The sequence below is a fragment of the Leopardus geoffroyi genome, chromosome A1 (assembly GCF_018350155.1).
Source record: "Leopardus geoffroyi isolate Oge1 chromosome A1, O.geoffroyi_Oge1_pat1.0, whole genome shotgun sequence".
Lineage (NCBI taxonomy): Eukaryota > Metazoa > Chordata > Mammalia > Carnivora > Felidae > Leopardus > Leopardus geoffroyi.
The window spans coordinates 116683948-116700994 of NC_059326.1; the positions used below are offsets into that span (position 1 = coordinate 116683948).

The 17047-nt window shown below is 40.9% G+C and overlaps 4 protein-coding genes across 6 annotated transcripts in view; all 4 read left to right on the forward strand.

The window, feature by feature from the left end:
• LOC123604936 (protocadherin alpha-1-like) overlaps nt 1-17047 on the forward strand; it is a 187316-nt gene that overhangs the window by 38238 nt on the left and 132031 nt on the right.
• The window catches only part of LOC123604792 (protocadherin alpha-C2), a 210845-nt gene that overhangs the window by 28264 nt on the left and 165534 nt on the right, over nt 1-17047 (forward strand). The gene's annotated exons all lie outside the window — the stretch shown is intronic.
• Nucleotides 1079-8672, forward strand: LOC123604914 (protocadherin alpha-7-like). The gene is made up of 2 exons (XM_045491064.1): nt 1079-5325; nt 7432-8672. The coding sequence occupies exons 1-2, from the start codon at nt 2929-2931 to the stop codon at nt 7516-7518; spliced, it is 2484 nt and encodes an 827-aa protein (XP_045347020.1). The 5' UTR covers nt 1079-2928; the 3' UTR covers nt 7519-8672.
• The window catches only part of LOC123604939 (protocadherin alpha-10-like), a 137293-nt gene continuing 128983 nt past the window's right edge, over nt 8738-17047 (forward strand). Inside the window, 2 exon segments of the mRNA XM_045491096.1 lie at nt 8738-12168; nt 12170-12291. Of these exon segments, the coding sequence (XP_045347052.1) occupies nt 9892-12168; nt 12170-12241 (2349 nt within the window). The 5' untranslated portion in view covers nt 8738-9891 and the 3' untranslated portion in view covers nt 12242-12291.

The window sequence follows — 17047 nt, forward strand, 5'->3', positions numbered from 1 at the left end:
CCCTCTGGTAACCATCTTCTCTTAGTTAAGAGTCTGTTTTTTTGTTTGTTTGTCTCATTTTTCCCCTTTATTCATTTGTTTTGTTTCTTAAATTCCACATATGAATGAAATCATATGGTATTTGTATTTCTCTGACTGATTTATTTTACTTAGCATTATACTCTCTAGATCTATCCATATATTTGCAAATGGCAGGATTTCATTCTTTTTATGGCTAAATAATATTCCATTGTATATATATATACCATCTCTTCTTTAGCCACTCATCTACCAATGGAAATGGGCTGCTTCAAAATTTAGCTGTTGTAAATAATGCTGCAGTAAACAGGGGTGCATATATCCCTTCAACTTAGTGTTTTCATATTCTTTGGGTAGATACTCAGTAGCGTAATAAATGAACCATATGATAATTCTATTTTTAAATTTTTGATGAACTTCCATATTATCTTCAATAGTGTCCACACCAGTTTGCATCCCTACCAAAAGTGCATGAGGGTTCCATTTTCTCCATATCGTCACCAATACTTGTTGCCTTTTTTTTTTTTTAATTTTAGCCATTCTGATAGTTATGAGGTGATACCTCATTATGGTTTTGACTAGCGTTTCCCTGCTGTTGAGTGAATGTTGGACATCTTTTCCTGTGTCTTTTGGCCATCTGTATGTTTTCTTTGGAGAAATGTCTATTCATATTTTCTGCCCATTTTTAATTGGATTATTTGGTTTTTGGGTGTTGAGTTGTATAAGTTCTTTATACATTTTGGATACTAACCCTTTATCAGATATGTCATTTGGAAATATCTTCTCCCATTCAGTTGGTTGTCTTTTAGTTTTGTTGCCCGTTTCCTTTGCTGTGCAAAAGCTTTTTATTTTAATGAGGTCCGAATAGTTTATTTTTGCTTTTATTTACCTTGCCTCAGGTGACACATCTAGAAAGATGTTGTTATGGCCAATGTCAGAGAAATTACTGCAAGTGCTCATTTCTATGATTTTTATGATTTCAGCTCTCACATTTAGGTCCTTAACCCATTTTGAGTTTATTTTTGTATATGGTGTAAGAAAGTGGTCCATTTTCATTCTTTTGCATGAGCTGTCTGTTTTTCCAACATCATTTGTTGAAGAGACTGTATTTTTTCCATTGCATATTCTTGCTTCCAAGTGTTGTGAGTTTCAGAATTTTAGTGAACATTTATATTTCTTGCTTATTTAAAAGAAAGGTATGTGTAAGTCAAAGAAAGGAGGGTCACCAGGATGATGTGAGCTTTGGAAGCTGTATTATCTGAGTAACTGATTATGTTACCCATGACTGTAACTTTTTTGTAATGTAGTTTGATTTTTTTAACTCTAAATTAGACTCTGATTTGTATGGTCACATAAATTCACCCCTCTAGCTCACACCTAGTTGGACTAATATGTAATGTCCACAGCAGACTTTCAAGAACCATTTATAGTACTTAACTTTAAAGAAATGAGGGCACTTTAAAAATGTGAACCAGTAGGCTTAGCTAAATTATATTCATAGTTGCTGTTTATAGAATTGTTATTAGTATACCTTTTGAGTTTATAGTCAACATATCATCCTGAAATATTCTTTAACTTATAACTAGCTCCCCATTCTCCATTTTAAAAGGAAATCTAAGTTAAGACTACGATTTCCAACCAACCAGTCTTAAACATTTTTTATAAACCTATGCCACTATAAATTATATGACTAAATGCTATTAAAGACAATTAATTATGAGAAATGTGGTTTTAAAATTTGTACCTGCTCTTATTTAGTGTTACTACATAAATGGTATGCCTCTGTGGTTTTATTGTCCATTTTTGTGCTAATTAAAACCATGCAGATTGGAAAAATCTCAGGCAGATCAAAATTGGAAAGCAATACAGGTGTAATAATTATTCTACTTGCAATTGGGAACATGGGAATAAAATACTCATGAGAATTTGCTCTGTTAAGTAAAACTGAAAATGATAAAACACCCCAAGCTTGATTGAAGGATTGCTCTAAGTATGACAGATGAATACTAACATTATGTGATGAAATAAATTTATGTTATGAAATAATATCAATTAAATTGGAGACTGTAAAAACAGGTGGACATTCATAAAATCTGGGACTTAGAAAGAATGGAAAGAATAAAGAGATAAGAACTATGAACTTTTGGAATGGAGTATATAAATTCTGATGAAAAGAAAAATTCAAGATACTTTCTCCATGCAAAATTCACTTAATACAAATGATTTCTCTTCAAAGACCCCACTAACCCTCTATTATTGTGTTTTCTCAAGAAAAGTATATGAATTAGTTGCTTATATTCCTTGCTTCCTACAAACAAATACCTCTTCTAAGTTTTTCTTCCATTCGTAAATACTTGAGATCTTGGGTCCCTAGAGATACCAAGAATTTTCTTAACAGAAGTCTAAGAAATGAAGTTGTCTGAACTTTATATAAACAAAAGATTTTAAAATTTACTGCTCCTGACATGATTCATTTTATTTTTATTTTAAAACTGGGAAAACGTATTTTCAAGGCATAAGGAGACCACAGTTATGGTCACACTAAATATTCAGAAGTTAAGTCTCTTAATGCTTTCAGCAAACATGAGAAGTGTTGTTCTACGCTTTAAGAAAACTGAAGGAAAAAAATCAGAGGTTAAAATAAAATTTAACATTTATTAATAAAATTGATAATTATAGTTCGTACTTACTATTTGACCACATGATGTCGCTCTTTACCGCGAAATTCTCTCATTCAAGCCAAAACGAAGTCCTCCGTTTTCATATTAGAAAGATTCTCCACTGTGTTTTTCTATGCGGATGTTGAACAATGGAGAGCACATCAGGATAGTAACGAAGAGATAAGATTCCTCCAAATTTTGAGATAAGTTACGCCGATTTGAATAATTTTAAAATCCCAATTAATTTGAAATGGTGTACTCGAATCGAGGCGACCGGGGGCACCAGCATCTACTGCTGTTTTTTATAATCCTCACAGCCTGGGAAAGCGGGAGCGGCCAGGTCCACTACTCAGTCCCGGAGGAGGCCAAACACGGCACCTTCGTGGGCCGCATCGCGCAGGACTTGGGGCTGGAGCTGGCGGAGCTGGTGCCGCGCCTTTTCCGAGTGGCTTCCAAAGGCCACGGGGACCTTCTGGAGGTAAACCTGCAGAATGGTATTTTGTTTGTGAATTCTCGGATCGACCGCGAGGAGCTGTGTGGGCGGAGCGCGGAATGCAGCATCCACCTGGAGGTGATCGTGGACAGGCCTCTGCAGGTTTTCCATGTGGAAGTGGAGGTGAAGGACATTAACGACAACCCACCCGTATTCCCGGAGACAAAAAAGAATCTGTTTATAGCCGAATCCAGGATGCTTGACTCTAGGTTTCCACTAGAGGACGCTTCCGATGCAGATATCGAGGAGAACGCTCTGTTGACTTACAGACTGAGCCCCAACGAGTTTTTCTCTCTGGACTTACCAACCAATGGCGAACAGGAAAAACCTCTTGGTCTTGTATTACGGAAATCTTTAGACAGGGAAGAATCTCCGGAACTTCATTTATTGCTCACAGCCACTGATAGAGGCAAACCTGAGCTGACTGGCACTGTTCAGTTACTCATCAAAGTGCTGGATGCCAATGACAACGCACCAGTTTTCGACAGAACACTCTATGCGGTGAAATTACCAGAAAATGTTCCCAATGGAACATTAGTAATTAAACTTAATGCCTCAGATTTGGATGACGGCATGAATGGGGATATTATTTACTCATTCTCTAGTGACGTTTCCCCAGATATAAAATCTAAATTCTACATGGATGCCATAAATGGAGAAATTATAGCAATAGGACATATCGATTTTGAAGAATGTAAAACCTACAAAATTCGAGTAGAAGCGATCGATAAAGGCTATCTACCACTAGCTGGTCACTGTACAGTTCTTGTGCAAGTTTTGGACGCTAATGATAATGCTCCAGAGTTGACTGTTACTTCCCTGTCTCTCCCTATCTCAGAGAATGCTCAGCGGGGCACAGTCATCACCTTGATCAGTGTGTCTGACCGAGATTCTGGAGCTAATGGCCAGGTGACCTGCACACTGTCGCCCCATGTCCCCTTCAAGCTGGTGTCCACCTTCAAGAATTACTATTCGCTGGTGCTGGACAGCGCCCTGGACCGCGAGAGCGTGTCGGACTATGCTCTAGTAGTGACAGCACGGGACGGGGGCTCGCCTTCGCTGTCGGCCACGGCCAGCGTGTCCGTGGAAGTGGCCGACGTGAACGACAACGCGCCGACATTCGCGCAGGCCGAGTACACGGTGTTCGTGAGGGAGAACAACCCTCCCGGCTGCCACATCTTCACGGTGTCCGCGCGGGACGCGGACGCGCAGGAGAACGCGCTGGTGTCCTACTCGCTGGTGGAGCGGCGGGTGGGCGAGCGTGCGCTGTCGAGCTACGTGTCGGTGCACGCGGAGAGCGGCAAGGTGTACGCGCTGCAGCCGCTGGACCACGAGGAGCTGGAGCTGCTGCAGTTCCAAGTGAGCGCGCGCGACGCGGGCGTGCCCCCGCTGGGCAGCAACGTGACGCTGCAGGTGTTCGTGCTGGACGAGAACGACAACGCGCCCGCGCTGCTGCCGCTGCCCGGGGCGGGCGGCGCGGGCGGCGCCGTGAGCGAGCTGGTGTGGCGGTCGGTGGGCGCGGGCCACGTGGTGGCGAAGGTGCGCGCGGTGGACGCGGACTCGGGCTACAACGCGTGGCTGTCGTACGAGCTGCAGCCGGCGGCGGGTGGCGCGCGCAGCCCGTTCCGCGTGGCGCTGTACACGGGCGAGATCAGCACGACGCGCAGCCTGGACGAGGCGGACTCGCCGCGCCAGCGCCTGCTGGTGCTGGTGAGGGACCACGGCGAGCCGGCGCTGACGGCCACGGCCACCGTGCTGCTGTCGCTGGTGGAGAGCGGCCAGGCGCCCAAGGCCTCGTCGCGGGTGTTGGCGGGCGCCGCTGGCGCGGAGACGGCGCTGGTGGATGTCAACGTGTACCTGATCATCGCCATCTGCGCGGTGTCCAGCCTGCTGGTGCTCACGCTGCTGCTGTACGTGGCGCTGCGGTGCTCGGCGCCGCCCAGCGAGGGCGCGTGCGGTCCGGGGAAGCCCACGCTGGTGTGTTCCAGCGCGGTGGGGAGCTGGTCGTACTCGCAGCAGAGGCGGCAGAGGGTGTGCTCTGGGGAGGGTCCGCCCAAGACCGACCTCATGGCTTTCAGCCCCAGCCTTCCCCCGTGTCCTGGATCTCTGAATCCAACGGAAGATCCACAAGCTTCTTTGGAGTCTTCTGGAAAGGTCGGTTGTTCAAATATTTTATTTATTTATAGATTTATATTTGAAGCCTGAAAAATATTCTCGTTACCTCAGACGGTACTTAAATAGTTTTACCCAGTTATTATAGAGATCTGTCAATATTTTCTTGTTTTTCAGAAGTGAGTACTTTTATACCTGACTTTTGAGTTTCAATTTCTAATTGAGAATCATTAAAACCCATACATTGAGTAGGTATTTATTGGGTGCTGAATCAGTTTTATTTAAAATCTTGGGGCGCCTGGGTGGCGCAGTCGGTTAAGCGTCCGACTTCAGCCAGGTCACGATCTCACAGTCTGTGAGTTCGAGCCCCGCGTCAGGCTCTGGGCTGATGGCTCAGAGCCTGGAGCCTGTTTCCGATTCTGTGTCTCCCTCTCTCTCTGCCCCTCCCCCGTTCATGCTCTGTCTCTCTCTGTCCCAAAAATGGATGAACGTTGAAAAAAAAAATGTTTAAAATCTGTTATGGGGTCGTATTGAATTTCTATAGCCAGGCTACCTCTCTGCCTGAGAAGTATCAGTTGAAAAACAATTTAATTGCTACACATTAAGTATACTTCAGCATCACTCTGTCATTTATCCATTTCTAAAGTATGCATGATATTTTAGTATAATTCTGTTGTTTATAAGAAACCCATAAGCAGAAATATGTAGTAGCTGTTACCTTGTTAACTTTGTAGTTTTTTACTTTCCTCTGGATGGAGACTGGAAACATGGTTGGTCAGCACTACTCAGTGTTTATGTCAATGAGTAAATTTCAGTGTACCCTCGTAATCAGTTACTTTGCTTTAGGAATCAAACACCAAATGTTAGAAATGTAACACTCCTTCCAACTTGTGTAAAATATGTTTCTTTATGCTTGACATTGATATTTTATCTGATATTGGAGAAAATACTTCCTGACATGTACTTTCTTTCTTCAAATGACTTTCTCCTTTTTACTAAAAATTTTGTTAGCATATAATGTTTGAGCATTAGAGATATATCTAAATTCTACACTCTGAATTCTCTTGAAATTCATAGTCTGTAACTTAAAAAGTTACTCCATCAGTGGAGAGGATGATTTACTTTTCCTCTCAATATTCTGAAAGACAGAAATCTGGAGATGAGATTGTACACCTTTAAACTTATTACATGTTAAACTTATATTTCCTGAATTGTGGTGGTTCTTCACACTGGGTCTTTAGTCCAAGCTTTTATTTTCTAATTGATATTTTAGAAACTTCCTTTATATTTATGTAGCATTTTTGTTATGTGACTTATTTTTATATTCTGGTGTTTTTATTGTGTCAGATATTTTACAAGGTACTCCTTAATTAAAAACTCAGCAGAGTGGGGAACCTGGGTGGCTCAGTTGTTAAGCGTCCAGCTCTTGGTTTTCGCTCAGGTTATGATCTCATGGTTTGTGAGTTTGAGCCCCTCCCCAGGCTCTGCACTGAGAGCATGGAGCCTGCTTGGGATTCTCTCTCCCTCTCTCTCTGCCCTTCCCCTGCTCATGCATGCTTTCTCTTCTCTCTCAAAATAAATAAATGAACTTAAAAAAAAAACTCAGAGCAAAATCAGAGTGCCTTTGAGAATCGAGCCACAATATAACAATGAAAGTGCAAGTGAAATTAATTTAAATAATATATTTCAGTATTTTTTTCTTTTCCCTTATAGAGGACATGTTTGTTATATGTTACAAAGTGATCTGTTTTCTTTTCATCATGTTTATTTCCAAACTTGAGTATTCTCTGAGCTCCTGTAATCAATCTTGTCTACGTCTGTCAGCATAACTCGCCTTAGATCTAGACTTATACCTTCAAATATCTCTGTCCTTGCACTTTTTTTCAGGTTCCATATGTCACTTGAATTGGGCTCAGGTATTTGATTATATGTTATATGGATTATATGGATCGAGGAGTGCTAGAAATCTAACTCCCCGCTCCTTTAGTCTCTTAGAGCTAGTATTATTTATTATTTACTATGTTTTCTATAATTATAAATTTTATTCTTTATTATTGATAGCTGTATTGATATAATTGGTAATTTCATCCTTTATATTAATATTTTTTTTCTCTTTAATATGAGCTATCATCATGTGCAAATTTTCAGAAGATCAGTGAACATCTAGCAATGTATTTATCTTTTGGATCATCAGGAAGCATGCACACAATGGGTTCCAGGGAGGTTAGGATTTGAAACAGCTGAGAAGTTCAAAATGGAGAAGTGAGAGCATGGAAGACATTTTATTTTTTTGCCTAGTAACTAGCCCTCTGTGTTTCTGTGGGTAACACTCCTCAATTCAAGCAGCAACCATTAAATCAATAATGAAACTTCCTATGTCAGCCCCTAAATTGTAGTTTTTATATAGGGTTAACTATCTAAGTTCTGACTTAATCTTAGACACTTTTGAGAGTGAAGGGACACTATAAGTAAGTATACAAGACTACAGACATAAACAGAGTATATCCCAGGTAACTTGGGGTCTATGGCCAGCCTATCCTATCCTAGACCTGATAATGCTAACTGCGTTAGCAACATCTGGAGTCCTTATTGAACATTCTGGTTCCCAGACTCTACTCCACAATTTCTGAAATAAGTAGGACTGGCAAACTTGCTTTTCAATAAGCACTCCAGGTGTTTCTTATTCAGCTGAAGTTTTAGATCTAATAGGCTTATGAGACACTTAGAGAAGCAAGTTCCTATTATTTGAGAGTATATAATTTAACTACCCCTGCTTTGTATTCATTATTGCAGATTTAACTGGCACATTTATGCTATTACTTGCTATAAAATGCACATTAACAGGAATGGAGTATAGTTTATATTATTACCTTGTGTTGCGATGATTATTCACTAATAAACTTATTTTTAGATTCCAGAAAGTAGCTCTAACTAAACATTGATTGGTATCGTAGATAGATACATAAGTTGTTACACTTTAATTTGTGCTTTACAAGAAAAATAGCCAGTAAAACCAGAATTTGAATGGATTTTCACTTAGGGTCAATCTGAAGAAGTAGAAGATTATAAAAACAATTTAATGGCACACATGAATCCATGAATTAAGTGACTCTCGTTCCTGTCACTTTTTTTGTTCATAAGTGTTAGTCTGTTTTTCAGCTCTTAATAGCAACTGAAAGAGTTCAAAATTATTGATCTCTGTTATAACTTACAATATCATTAAAGTAAAGAAAATAACCTTTGGATAAGACCAAAGGTCCTATTATTAAGTTTTTCCTTTTTGGGGAAAAAAAGAACTTTTTCTCTTTTTTTCAGTAGTGCAGATATATTAATAGAGAATTTCATTTGCTAAATACTTGATTCTAAAAACTTTAAGAGAGAAAATATTTTACTCCAGGTGATGATGGATATTTTATTGACACTGATAAAACTATTAGATAATTCCCAAACTGTGTATTTGGGGTACTCAAAAAGCTTAAATATAACAAAGATGAAAGTGCTTATCTTTAGAATCATAATTAAAGTTCTTTTTTCCCATGTAAGATACATATAAAAAATGTAACTTCTCCCTGTATAACTGATTTCTCAAAAAAAGTACTTTTCTGCTTTCCTAAGATGGGAACCACCCACCACTCAGCCTGTGTGGTAGCAATCGTAAAGGTATTGCAGAGTGATAATATTATATAGGTAATAATTTTTACCAAAAAGCTGATTTTGGTCTCGACCATTATGAAAATAAATGTGGCTAAATTGAGGGCTGAAAATATTGCCATTTATGAGCCACTCACTTTCCTTAAGGTAATATCCTAGGTCTCCTTAAGGTAATATCCTAGGTATTTAATGTGTCATAATTCACACAACCCCCATATTATTATTGTATGAATGTTATGAAACTGGAAACAGAGACAGAGAGAGTCACATAACCAATAAGTTTAAGAATAGTAATCAGAATGGAGTCATTTCCAATATTGAGCCGGTGTTCTTCTCTCAACTTTCTAGTGATGACTGAAATTTAAGAGTTTCAAACACCTCACAGAGAAGTGATACTTGAGATTAGCGTCTGGTAAGGTTTATTTAATCGCAAAAATAATGAGAAAGAGAAGTGAATTAAGTATCAAACTTGAAGACATATAAATTTGTTATCCAGCAAAATACTAATACAATAGTATTATAAAATATTAAGAGCATTTTCAAATGTAGCTAATGAGAGTCATGGGGAAGAAATTACTTCCCGAGATTCTGAATTTAAGAAAACGCTGAAATGAAGGTCGACAATGATTATTATTATGTACAAAAGAGACCTCATGTGAAGTTTTGAAGATCCATAGAGCTACAAATATGTACAAATAGAATCAAACGCTGTGAATGAAAGACAAGTTGTTAAAACTCACGGAATTGTACTTACACATTCAGCCACCGGATGTCGCTGTCTTCCGCAAAATTTTTTTGGAACAAAGGCATACTCCTGTTTCTCGAGGACTAGAAAGGAACTACATTCGCAGATCTCGGCCGTTTCCATAAAAGTGGATGTAAGAAATCGAATAGGAAAATTCAGACAGCAGTTGTTCTAGACCGCTGATTCATCAATTTGTAAATCGGCAGAAAGGTATGATGTTGGTCTACAGACCCAGGGGGCCAAGAGACTGGCGCCCGCTTCCCTTGCTTCTCCTCGTTGCAGCATGGGAGGCGGGGAGCGGTCAGGTCCACTACTCGGTCCCGGAGGAGGCCAAACACGGCACCTTCGTGGGCCGCATCGCGCAGGACCTGGGGCTGGAGCTGGAGGAGCTGGTGCCGCGGTTTTTCCGAGTGGAGTCCAAAGGTCGCGGGGATCTTCTGGAGGTAAATCTGCAGAATGGTATTTTGTTTGTGAATTCTCGGATCGACCGAGAGGAGCTCTGTGGGAGGAGTACCGAGTGTAGCATCCACCTGGAGGTGATCGTGGACAGGCCGCTGCAGGTTTTCCATGTGGAGGTGGAGGTGAAGGACATTAACGACAACCCACCAGTCTTCTCCGTCTCAGAACAAAAGCTTTCAATACCCGAATCTCGACTGCTTGACTCTCGATTTCCGCTAGAAGGCGCATCTGATGCGGATGTTGGAGAGAATGCAGTGCTTACTTACAGACTCAGTCCAAATGAGTTTTTCGTTCTTGATATTATAAACAAAAAAGACAAAGGCAAATTTCCAGTGCTTGTTCTAGGAAAAATGCTGGATCGTGAAGAAAATCCTCAGCTTCAGTTATTATTAACGGCAACCGATGGAGGCAAACCCGAATATACTGGATCTGTTACTCTGCTGATCTTGGTGTTGGATGCCAATGATAATGCGCCTATGTGTGACCGATCCGTTTATGAAGTTAAAATGTATGAAAATTCAGCGAACCAAACGTTAGTAATATGGCTGAATGCGTCTGATGCGGACGAAGGAATAAACAAAGAAATGATATATTCATTTAGTGCTTTGGTTCCATCCAGCGTAAGAAGGAAATTTCTAATGAATGAAAAAACGGGAGAAATACGAATAAATGATGCTATTGACTTTGAGGATAGTAACACTTATGAAATTCATGTAGATGTGACAGATACAGGAAACCCACCTATGGTTGGTCACTGCACTGTCTTAGTGGAAATTCTGGATGAAAATGATAATTCACCTGAGGTGGTTATCACTTCTTTGGCTCTTCCGGTACAAGAAGATGCTCAGGTAGGCACTGTCATCGCCCTGATCAGCGTGTCCGACCGTGATTCTGGAGCTAATGGCCAGGTGACCTGCACACTGTCGCCCCATGTCCCCTTCAAGCTGGTGTCCACCTTCAAGAATTACTATTCGCTGGTGCTGGACAGCGCCCTGGACCGCGAGAGCGTGTCGGACTATGCTCTAGTAGTGACAGCACGGGACGGAGGCTCGCCTTCGCTGTCGGCCACGGCCAGCGTGTCCGTGGAAGTGGCCGACGTGAACGACAACGCGCCGACATTCGCGCAGGCCGAGTACACGGTGTTCGTGAAGGAGAACAACCCTCCCGGCTGCCACATCTTCACGGTGTCCGCGCGGGACGCGGACGCGCAGGAGAACGCGCTGGTGTCCTACTCGCTGGTGGAGCGGCGGGTGGGCGAGCGTGCGCTGTCGAGCTACGTGTCGGTGCACGCGGAGAGCGGCAAGGTGTACGCGCTGCAGCCGCTGGACCACGAGGAGCTGGAGCTGCTGCAGTTCCAAGTGAGCGCGCGCGACGCGGGCGTGCCCCCGCTGGGCAGCAACGTGACGCTGCAGGTGTTCGTGCTGGACGAGAACGACAACGCGCCCGCGCTGCTGCCGCTGCCCGGGGCGGGCGGCGCGGGCGGCGCCGTGAGCGAGCTGGTGTGGCGGTCGGTGGGCGCGGGCCACGTGGTGGCGAAGGTGCGCGCGGTGGACGCGGACTCGGGCTACAACGCGTGGCTGTCGTACGAGCTGCAGCCGGCGGCGGGTGGCGCGCGCAGCCCGTTCCGCGTGGCGCTGTACACGGGCGAGATCAGCACGACGCGCAGCCTGGACGAGGCGGACTCGCCGCGCCAGCGCCTGCTGGTGCTGGTGAGGGACCACGGCGAGCCGGCGCTGACGGCCACGGCCACCGTGCTGCTGTCGCTGGTGGAGAGCGGCCAGGCGCCCAAGGCCTCGTCGCGGGTGTTGGCGGGCGCCGCTGGCGCGGAGACGGCGCTGGTGGATGTCAACGTGTACCTGATCATCGCCATCTGCACGGTGTCCAGCCTGCTGGTGCTCACGCTGCTGCTGTACGTGGCGCTGCGGTGCTCGGCGCTGCCCAGCGAGGGCGCGTGCGGGCCGGGGAAGCCCACGCTGGTGTGTTCCAGCGCGGTGGGGAGCTGGTCGTACTCGCAGCAGAGGCGGCAGAGGGTGTGCTCTGGGGAGGGTCCGCCCAAGACAGACCTCATGGCTTTCAGCCCTGGCCATCCACCCTGTCCATTAGTGGGTGATACGAGCCAACATCAGGATTTAAATGATGATCATTGTGCCAAGGTAAGTCTGAATTTTCATAATTAACATTTAATATATACTTGAAATGTTAAATTGTTTCCCAAGAATTTTTTATGTTTTCCTATTTTTAAAAATTGGAATACATTTACCTAAAATACATCTGTTCATTTTTTGGTTAACTATTGTAATCTATGTGGTTTGTTACTGGTCTTAATTTAAACTGGAACCAGACTTTCTATTTGTGGTGTTTCCTTTAATTGTGATAAACATTTTTTTTCTAATTAATTCTGTAGAATTTTCATTTCTTTGTGTTTGATCCAAATAGTGTAGAAAGAGAAATTCAAGGGAATTTGCACTTTGAGCAAGTAAATTCATATAAAATATGCATTCCTCAGGCACTGCAAATCTCTTGAAAAAGTAAATTTTGAAAAATCTCTTATTTTGAATTTTATTTGGTGAGTTGCTTTTCAAGGAGAGCTATTTCTTTAAAAATTTTTTTAATTTAAATTCCAGTTAGTTAACATACAGAGTTACATTAGTTTCAGGTGTACAACTTAGTGATTCAATATTTTCATACAATACCGGATGCTCATCACAAGTGCACTCCTTAATCCCTATCATCTATTTAACCCTATGGTAAACATCAGTTTGCTCTCTATAGTTAAGGGTCTGTTTCTTGATTTGCTTCTTTCTTTGTTCCCCTTTTCTCTTTGTTTTGTTTCTTAAATGGCACATATGAATGAAATCATACCGCATCGGTCTTTCTCTGACTTATTTTTCTTAGCATAATACTGTAGCTCCATCCACCTTGTTGCAAATGGCAAGATTTCATTCTTTTTATGGCTGAGTAATATTCCATCATGAATCTATGTACCACATTTTCTTTATCCATTCATCAGTTGAAGGACACTTGGGCTGTTTCCATACTTTGCCTATTGTGGATAATGCTGCTGTAAACATCAGTGTGCATGTATCCCTTTGAATTATTATTTTTGTATTCTTTGGTAAATACCTAGTAGTGCAATTGCTGGGTAATAGGGTAGTTCTATTTTGAACTTTTGGAGGAATCTCCATACTGTTTTCCAGAGTGGCTGCACCAATTTGCATTCTCACCAGCAGTGTAGGAGGGTTCCCCTTTCTTCACATCCTTGTCAACACCCGTGGTTTCTTGTGTTTTTGATTGTAGCCATTCTGACATGTATGCTATGATATCTCATTATAGTTTTGATTTGTATTTCCCTGACTGTGAGTGATATTGAGCATCTTTTCTTTTGTCTTTGGGCCATATGGATGTCTATTTTGGAAAAATGTCTATTCATGTCTTCTGCCCATTTTAAATCAGATTATTCATTTTGGGGTGTTGAGTTTTATAAGTACTTCCTATATTTGGATATCAACCCTTTATTAGATATGTTATTTGCAGATATCTTCCCCATTCTGCAGGTTGCCTTTTACTTTTGTTGACTGATTCCTTCATTTAGCAGAAGTTTTTATTTTGATGAAGTTCCAATGGTTTATTTTTGCTTTTGTTTCCCTTGCCTCAGTTGACATATCTAGAAAGAACTTGCTATTGGTCATGTCAAAAAGGTTACTACTTGCGTTCTCCTCTAGGATTTTCACGGTTTCAGGTCTATCATTTAGGTCTTTAATCTACTTTGAATATATTTTTGTGTATTATTTTGTGTAAGAAAGTGGTCCAATTTGTTCTTTTGCATGTTATCATCCGGTTTTCCCAACACCATTTGTTGAAGAGACTGTCTTTTTTCCCTTGGATATTATTTTCTTCTTTGTCAAAGATTAATTGACCATTTAGTTGTGGGTTCATTTCTGGGTTTTCTATTCTGTTCTGTTGATCTCTGTGTCTATTTTTGTACCAGTACCATACTGTCTTGATCACTACAGCTTTGGAATATAACTTGAAGTCCAGAGATGTGATGCCTCCAGCTTTGGTTTTATTTTTCAAGGTTGCTTTGGCTCTTCAGGGTCTTTTGTGACCTAAAATGTAAATTTTTGGATTATTTGTTCTTGCTCTATGAAAAATGCTGCTGATATTTTGTTAGGGATTGCATTATATGTGTAGATTGCACTGGGTAGTTTACATTTTAACAATATTTGTTCTTTGAATCCATAAGCAGGGAATGTCTTTCCATTTCTTTGTGTCATCGTCAATTTCTTTCACAAGTGTTTTATAGTTTTCACAGTACAGGTATTTTACCCCTTTGGTTAGGTTTATTCCTAGGCATCTTATTGGTTTTGGTGTAAGTGTGAATGAGATTGATTCCTTAATTTCTCTTTCTGCTATTTCATTATTGGTGTATAGAAATGCAACAGATTTCTGCACGTTAATTTTGTGTCTTGCGACCTTACTGAATTTGTGTATCATTTCTAACAGTTTTTTGGTGGAGTCTTTCAGGTTTCCTACATAGAGTATCATGTCATCTGCAAATAGTCAAAGTTTGACTTCTTCCTTGCTGATTTGGATGCCTTTTATTTCTTTTTGTTGTCTGACTGCTGTGGCTGGGACTTCCAATACTATGTTAAATAACAGTAGTGAGAGTGAACATCCTTATCTTTTTCATGACTGTAGAGGAAAAGCTCTCAGTTTTTCCTCACTGAGAATATTAGCTGTGGGTTTTTAACATATGGCCTTTATTATGTTGAGGTATGTTCCCTCTAAACCTACTTTGTTGAGAGTTTTTATCATGAATGGATTTTGTGCTTTGTCAAATGCTTTTTCTGCATCTACTGAAAGGATCATATGGTTCTTATTATTTATTTTTGGGGTGTATTACATTGATTTATAAATAAATTAAAGTAATATTCTTTATTAATGGGGTATATTACATTGATTTGTAAATATTGAACCACCTTGCAACCTAGGAATAAATCCTATTTGATCATGGTGAATGATTTTTTTTAATGTATTGTTGGATTCAGCCTCATGGAATAAGTTTGGAAGTTTTCTTTCCCTTTCCGTTTTTTCAAATAGTTTGAGAAGAATAGGTATTAACTCTTCTCTTTTTTTTTAACTTTTGTATTCCCATCTGTTTTTTTTTAATATTTATTTATTTTTGAAAGAGAGAGAGACACACACACACACAGTGTGAGTAGGGGAGGGGCAGAGAGAGAGGGAGACAGAATCTGAAGAAGGCTCCAGGCTCCAAGCTGTCAGCATAGAGCCCAGTGTGGAACTTGAACTCATGAACTGTGAGATCATGACCTGAGCTGAAGTTGGACACTTAACTCACTGAACCACCCACTCACCCCTATTAACTCTTCTTTAAATGTTTGGTAGAATTTGCCTTGAAGCCATCTGGCCCTGGACTTTTGTTTCTTGGGAGTTTTTTGATTACTGATTCCATTTCTTTGCCATTTCAGAAATAGGTCTGTTCAAGTTTTCTGTTTCTTCCTATTTCAGTTTTGGTAATTATATGTTTCTAGGAATTTATCCATCTCTTTCAGGTTGTCCAATTTATTGGCATATAGTTTTTCATAATATTCTCTTATAATTGTTTGTATTTATGTGGTGTTGGTTGTTATTTCTCCTCTCTCTTTGTGATTTTTAAAAATTTGGGTCCTTTCTCTTTTCTTTCTGATAAGTCTGTCTAGAAGTTTATGAATTTTATTAATGTTTTCAAAGAACCAGCTTCTGGTTTCATTGATCTGTTCTATTGTTTTTCTCTTTTTTTAAGTTTGTATATCATTTATTTCTGTTCTAATCTCTCCTATTTCCCTCCATCAGTTGGCTTTAGGCTTCATTTATTGTTCTTCCTCTAGCTCCTTTAGGTGTAAGTTCAGGCTGTTTATTTGAGATTTTTTCTTGCTTCTTAAGGTAACCCTATATTGCTATATACTTTTTTTCTTCGGACAGCTTTTGCTGCATCGCCAAGGTTTTGGACCATCGTTTGTTTCTATGTATGTTTAAAAATCTCTTCTTTGATTTCCTGGTTGACCCATTCAATGTGTATCATCATGATGTTTAACCTCCCTGTATTTGTGGTCTTTCCAAATTTTTCTTGTGGTTGACTTCTAGTTTCATAGTGTTCTGGTTAGAAAAGGTGCATGGTTGGGGCGCCTGGGTGGCGCAGTCGGTTAAGCGTCCGACTTCAGCCAGGTCACGATCTCGCGGTCCGTGAGTTCGAGCCCCGCGTCGGGCTCTGGGCTGATGGCTCGGAGCCTGGAGCCTGTTTCCGATTCTGTGTCTCCCTCTCTCTCTGCCCCTCCCCCGTTCATGCTCTGTCTCTCTCTGTCCCAAAAATAAATAAAAAAAAACGTTGAAAAAAAAAATTAAAAAAAAAAAAAAAAAAAGAAAAGGTGCATGGTGTGATTTCAGTCTTTTTATATTTGTTGAGGCTTGATTTGTGACCTAATAAGTGATCTGGAGAATGAGATCCAGAATAAGTGAACATTCTGGAGAATGTTCCATGTGCACTCCAGAAGAATGTGAATTCTACTGCTTTAGGATGGAATGTTCTGAATATAACTGTTAGGTTCATCTGGTCCAATGTGTCATTTAAAGCCATTGTTTCCTTGTTTATTTTCTGTTTAAATGATCTGTCCATTGATGTAAGTGGGGTGGTAAAGTCCCCTACTGTTATTGCATTATTATCAATTAGTTCCCTTATATTTGTTATTGTTTTACATATTTGGGTGCTTTCACGTTGGGTGCATAAATATTTACAATTGTTAGATCTTCTTGGATTGTCTCCTTCATTATGATATAGTACCCTCCTTTAAGGTAAGTGTACTCTTAATCCCCTTTACCTATTTCACCCTTCTTCCCACCCACCTCCCCTCT

Coding starts and splice junctions, on each gene's coding strand:
- LOC123604914 (XM_045491064.1), top strand. CDS start 2,929: ATGGTGTACTCGAATCGAGGCGACCGGGGGCACCAGCATCTACTGCTG. Junction 5,326..7,431: donor CTTTGGAGTCTTCTGGAAAG/GTCGGTTGTTCA, acceptor GCAAATTTTCAG/AAGATCAGTGAACATCTAGC.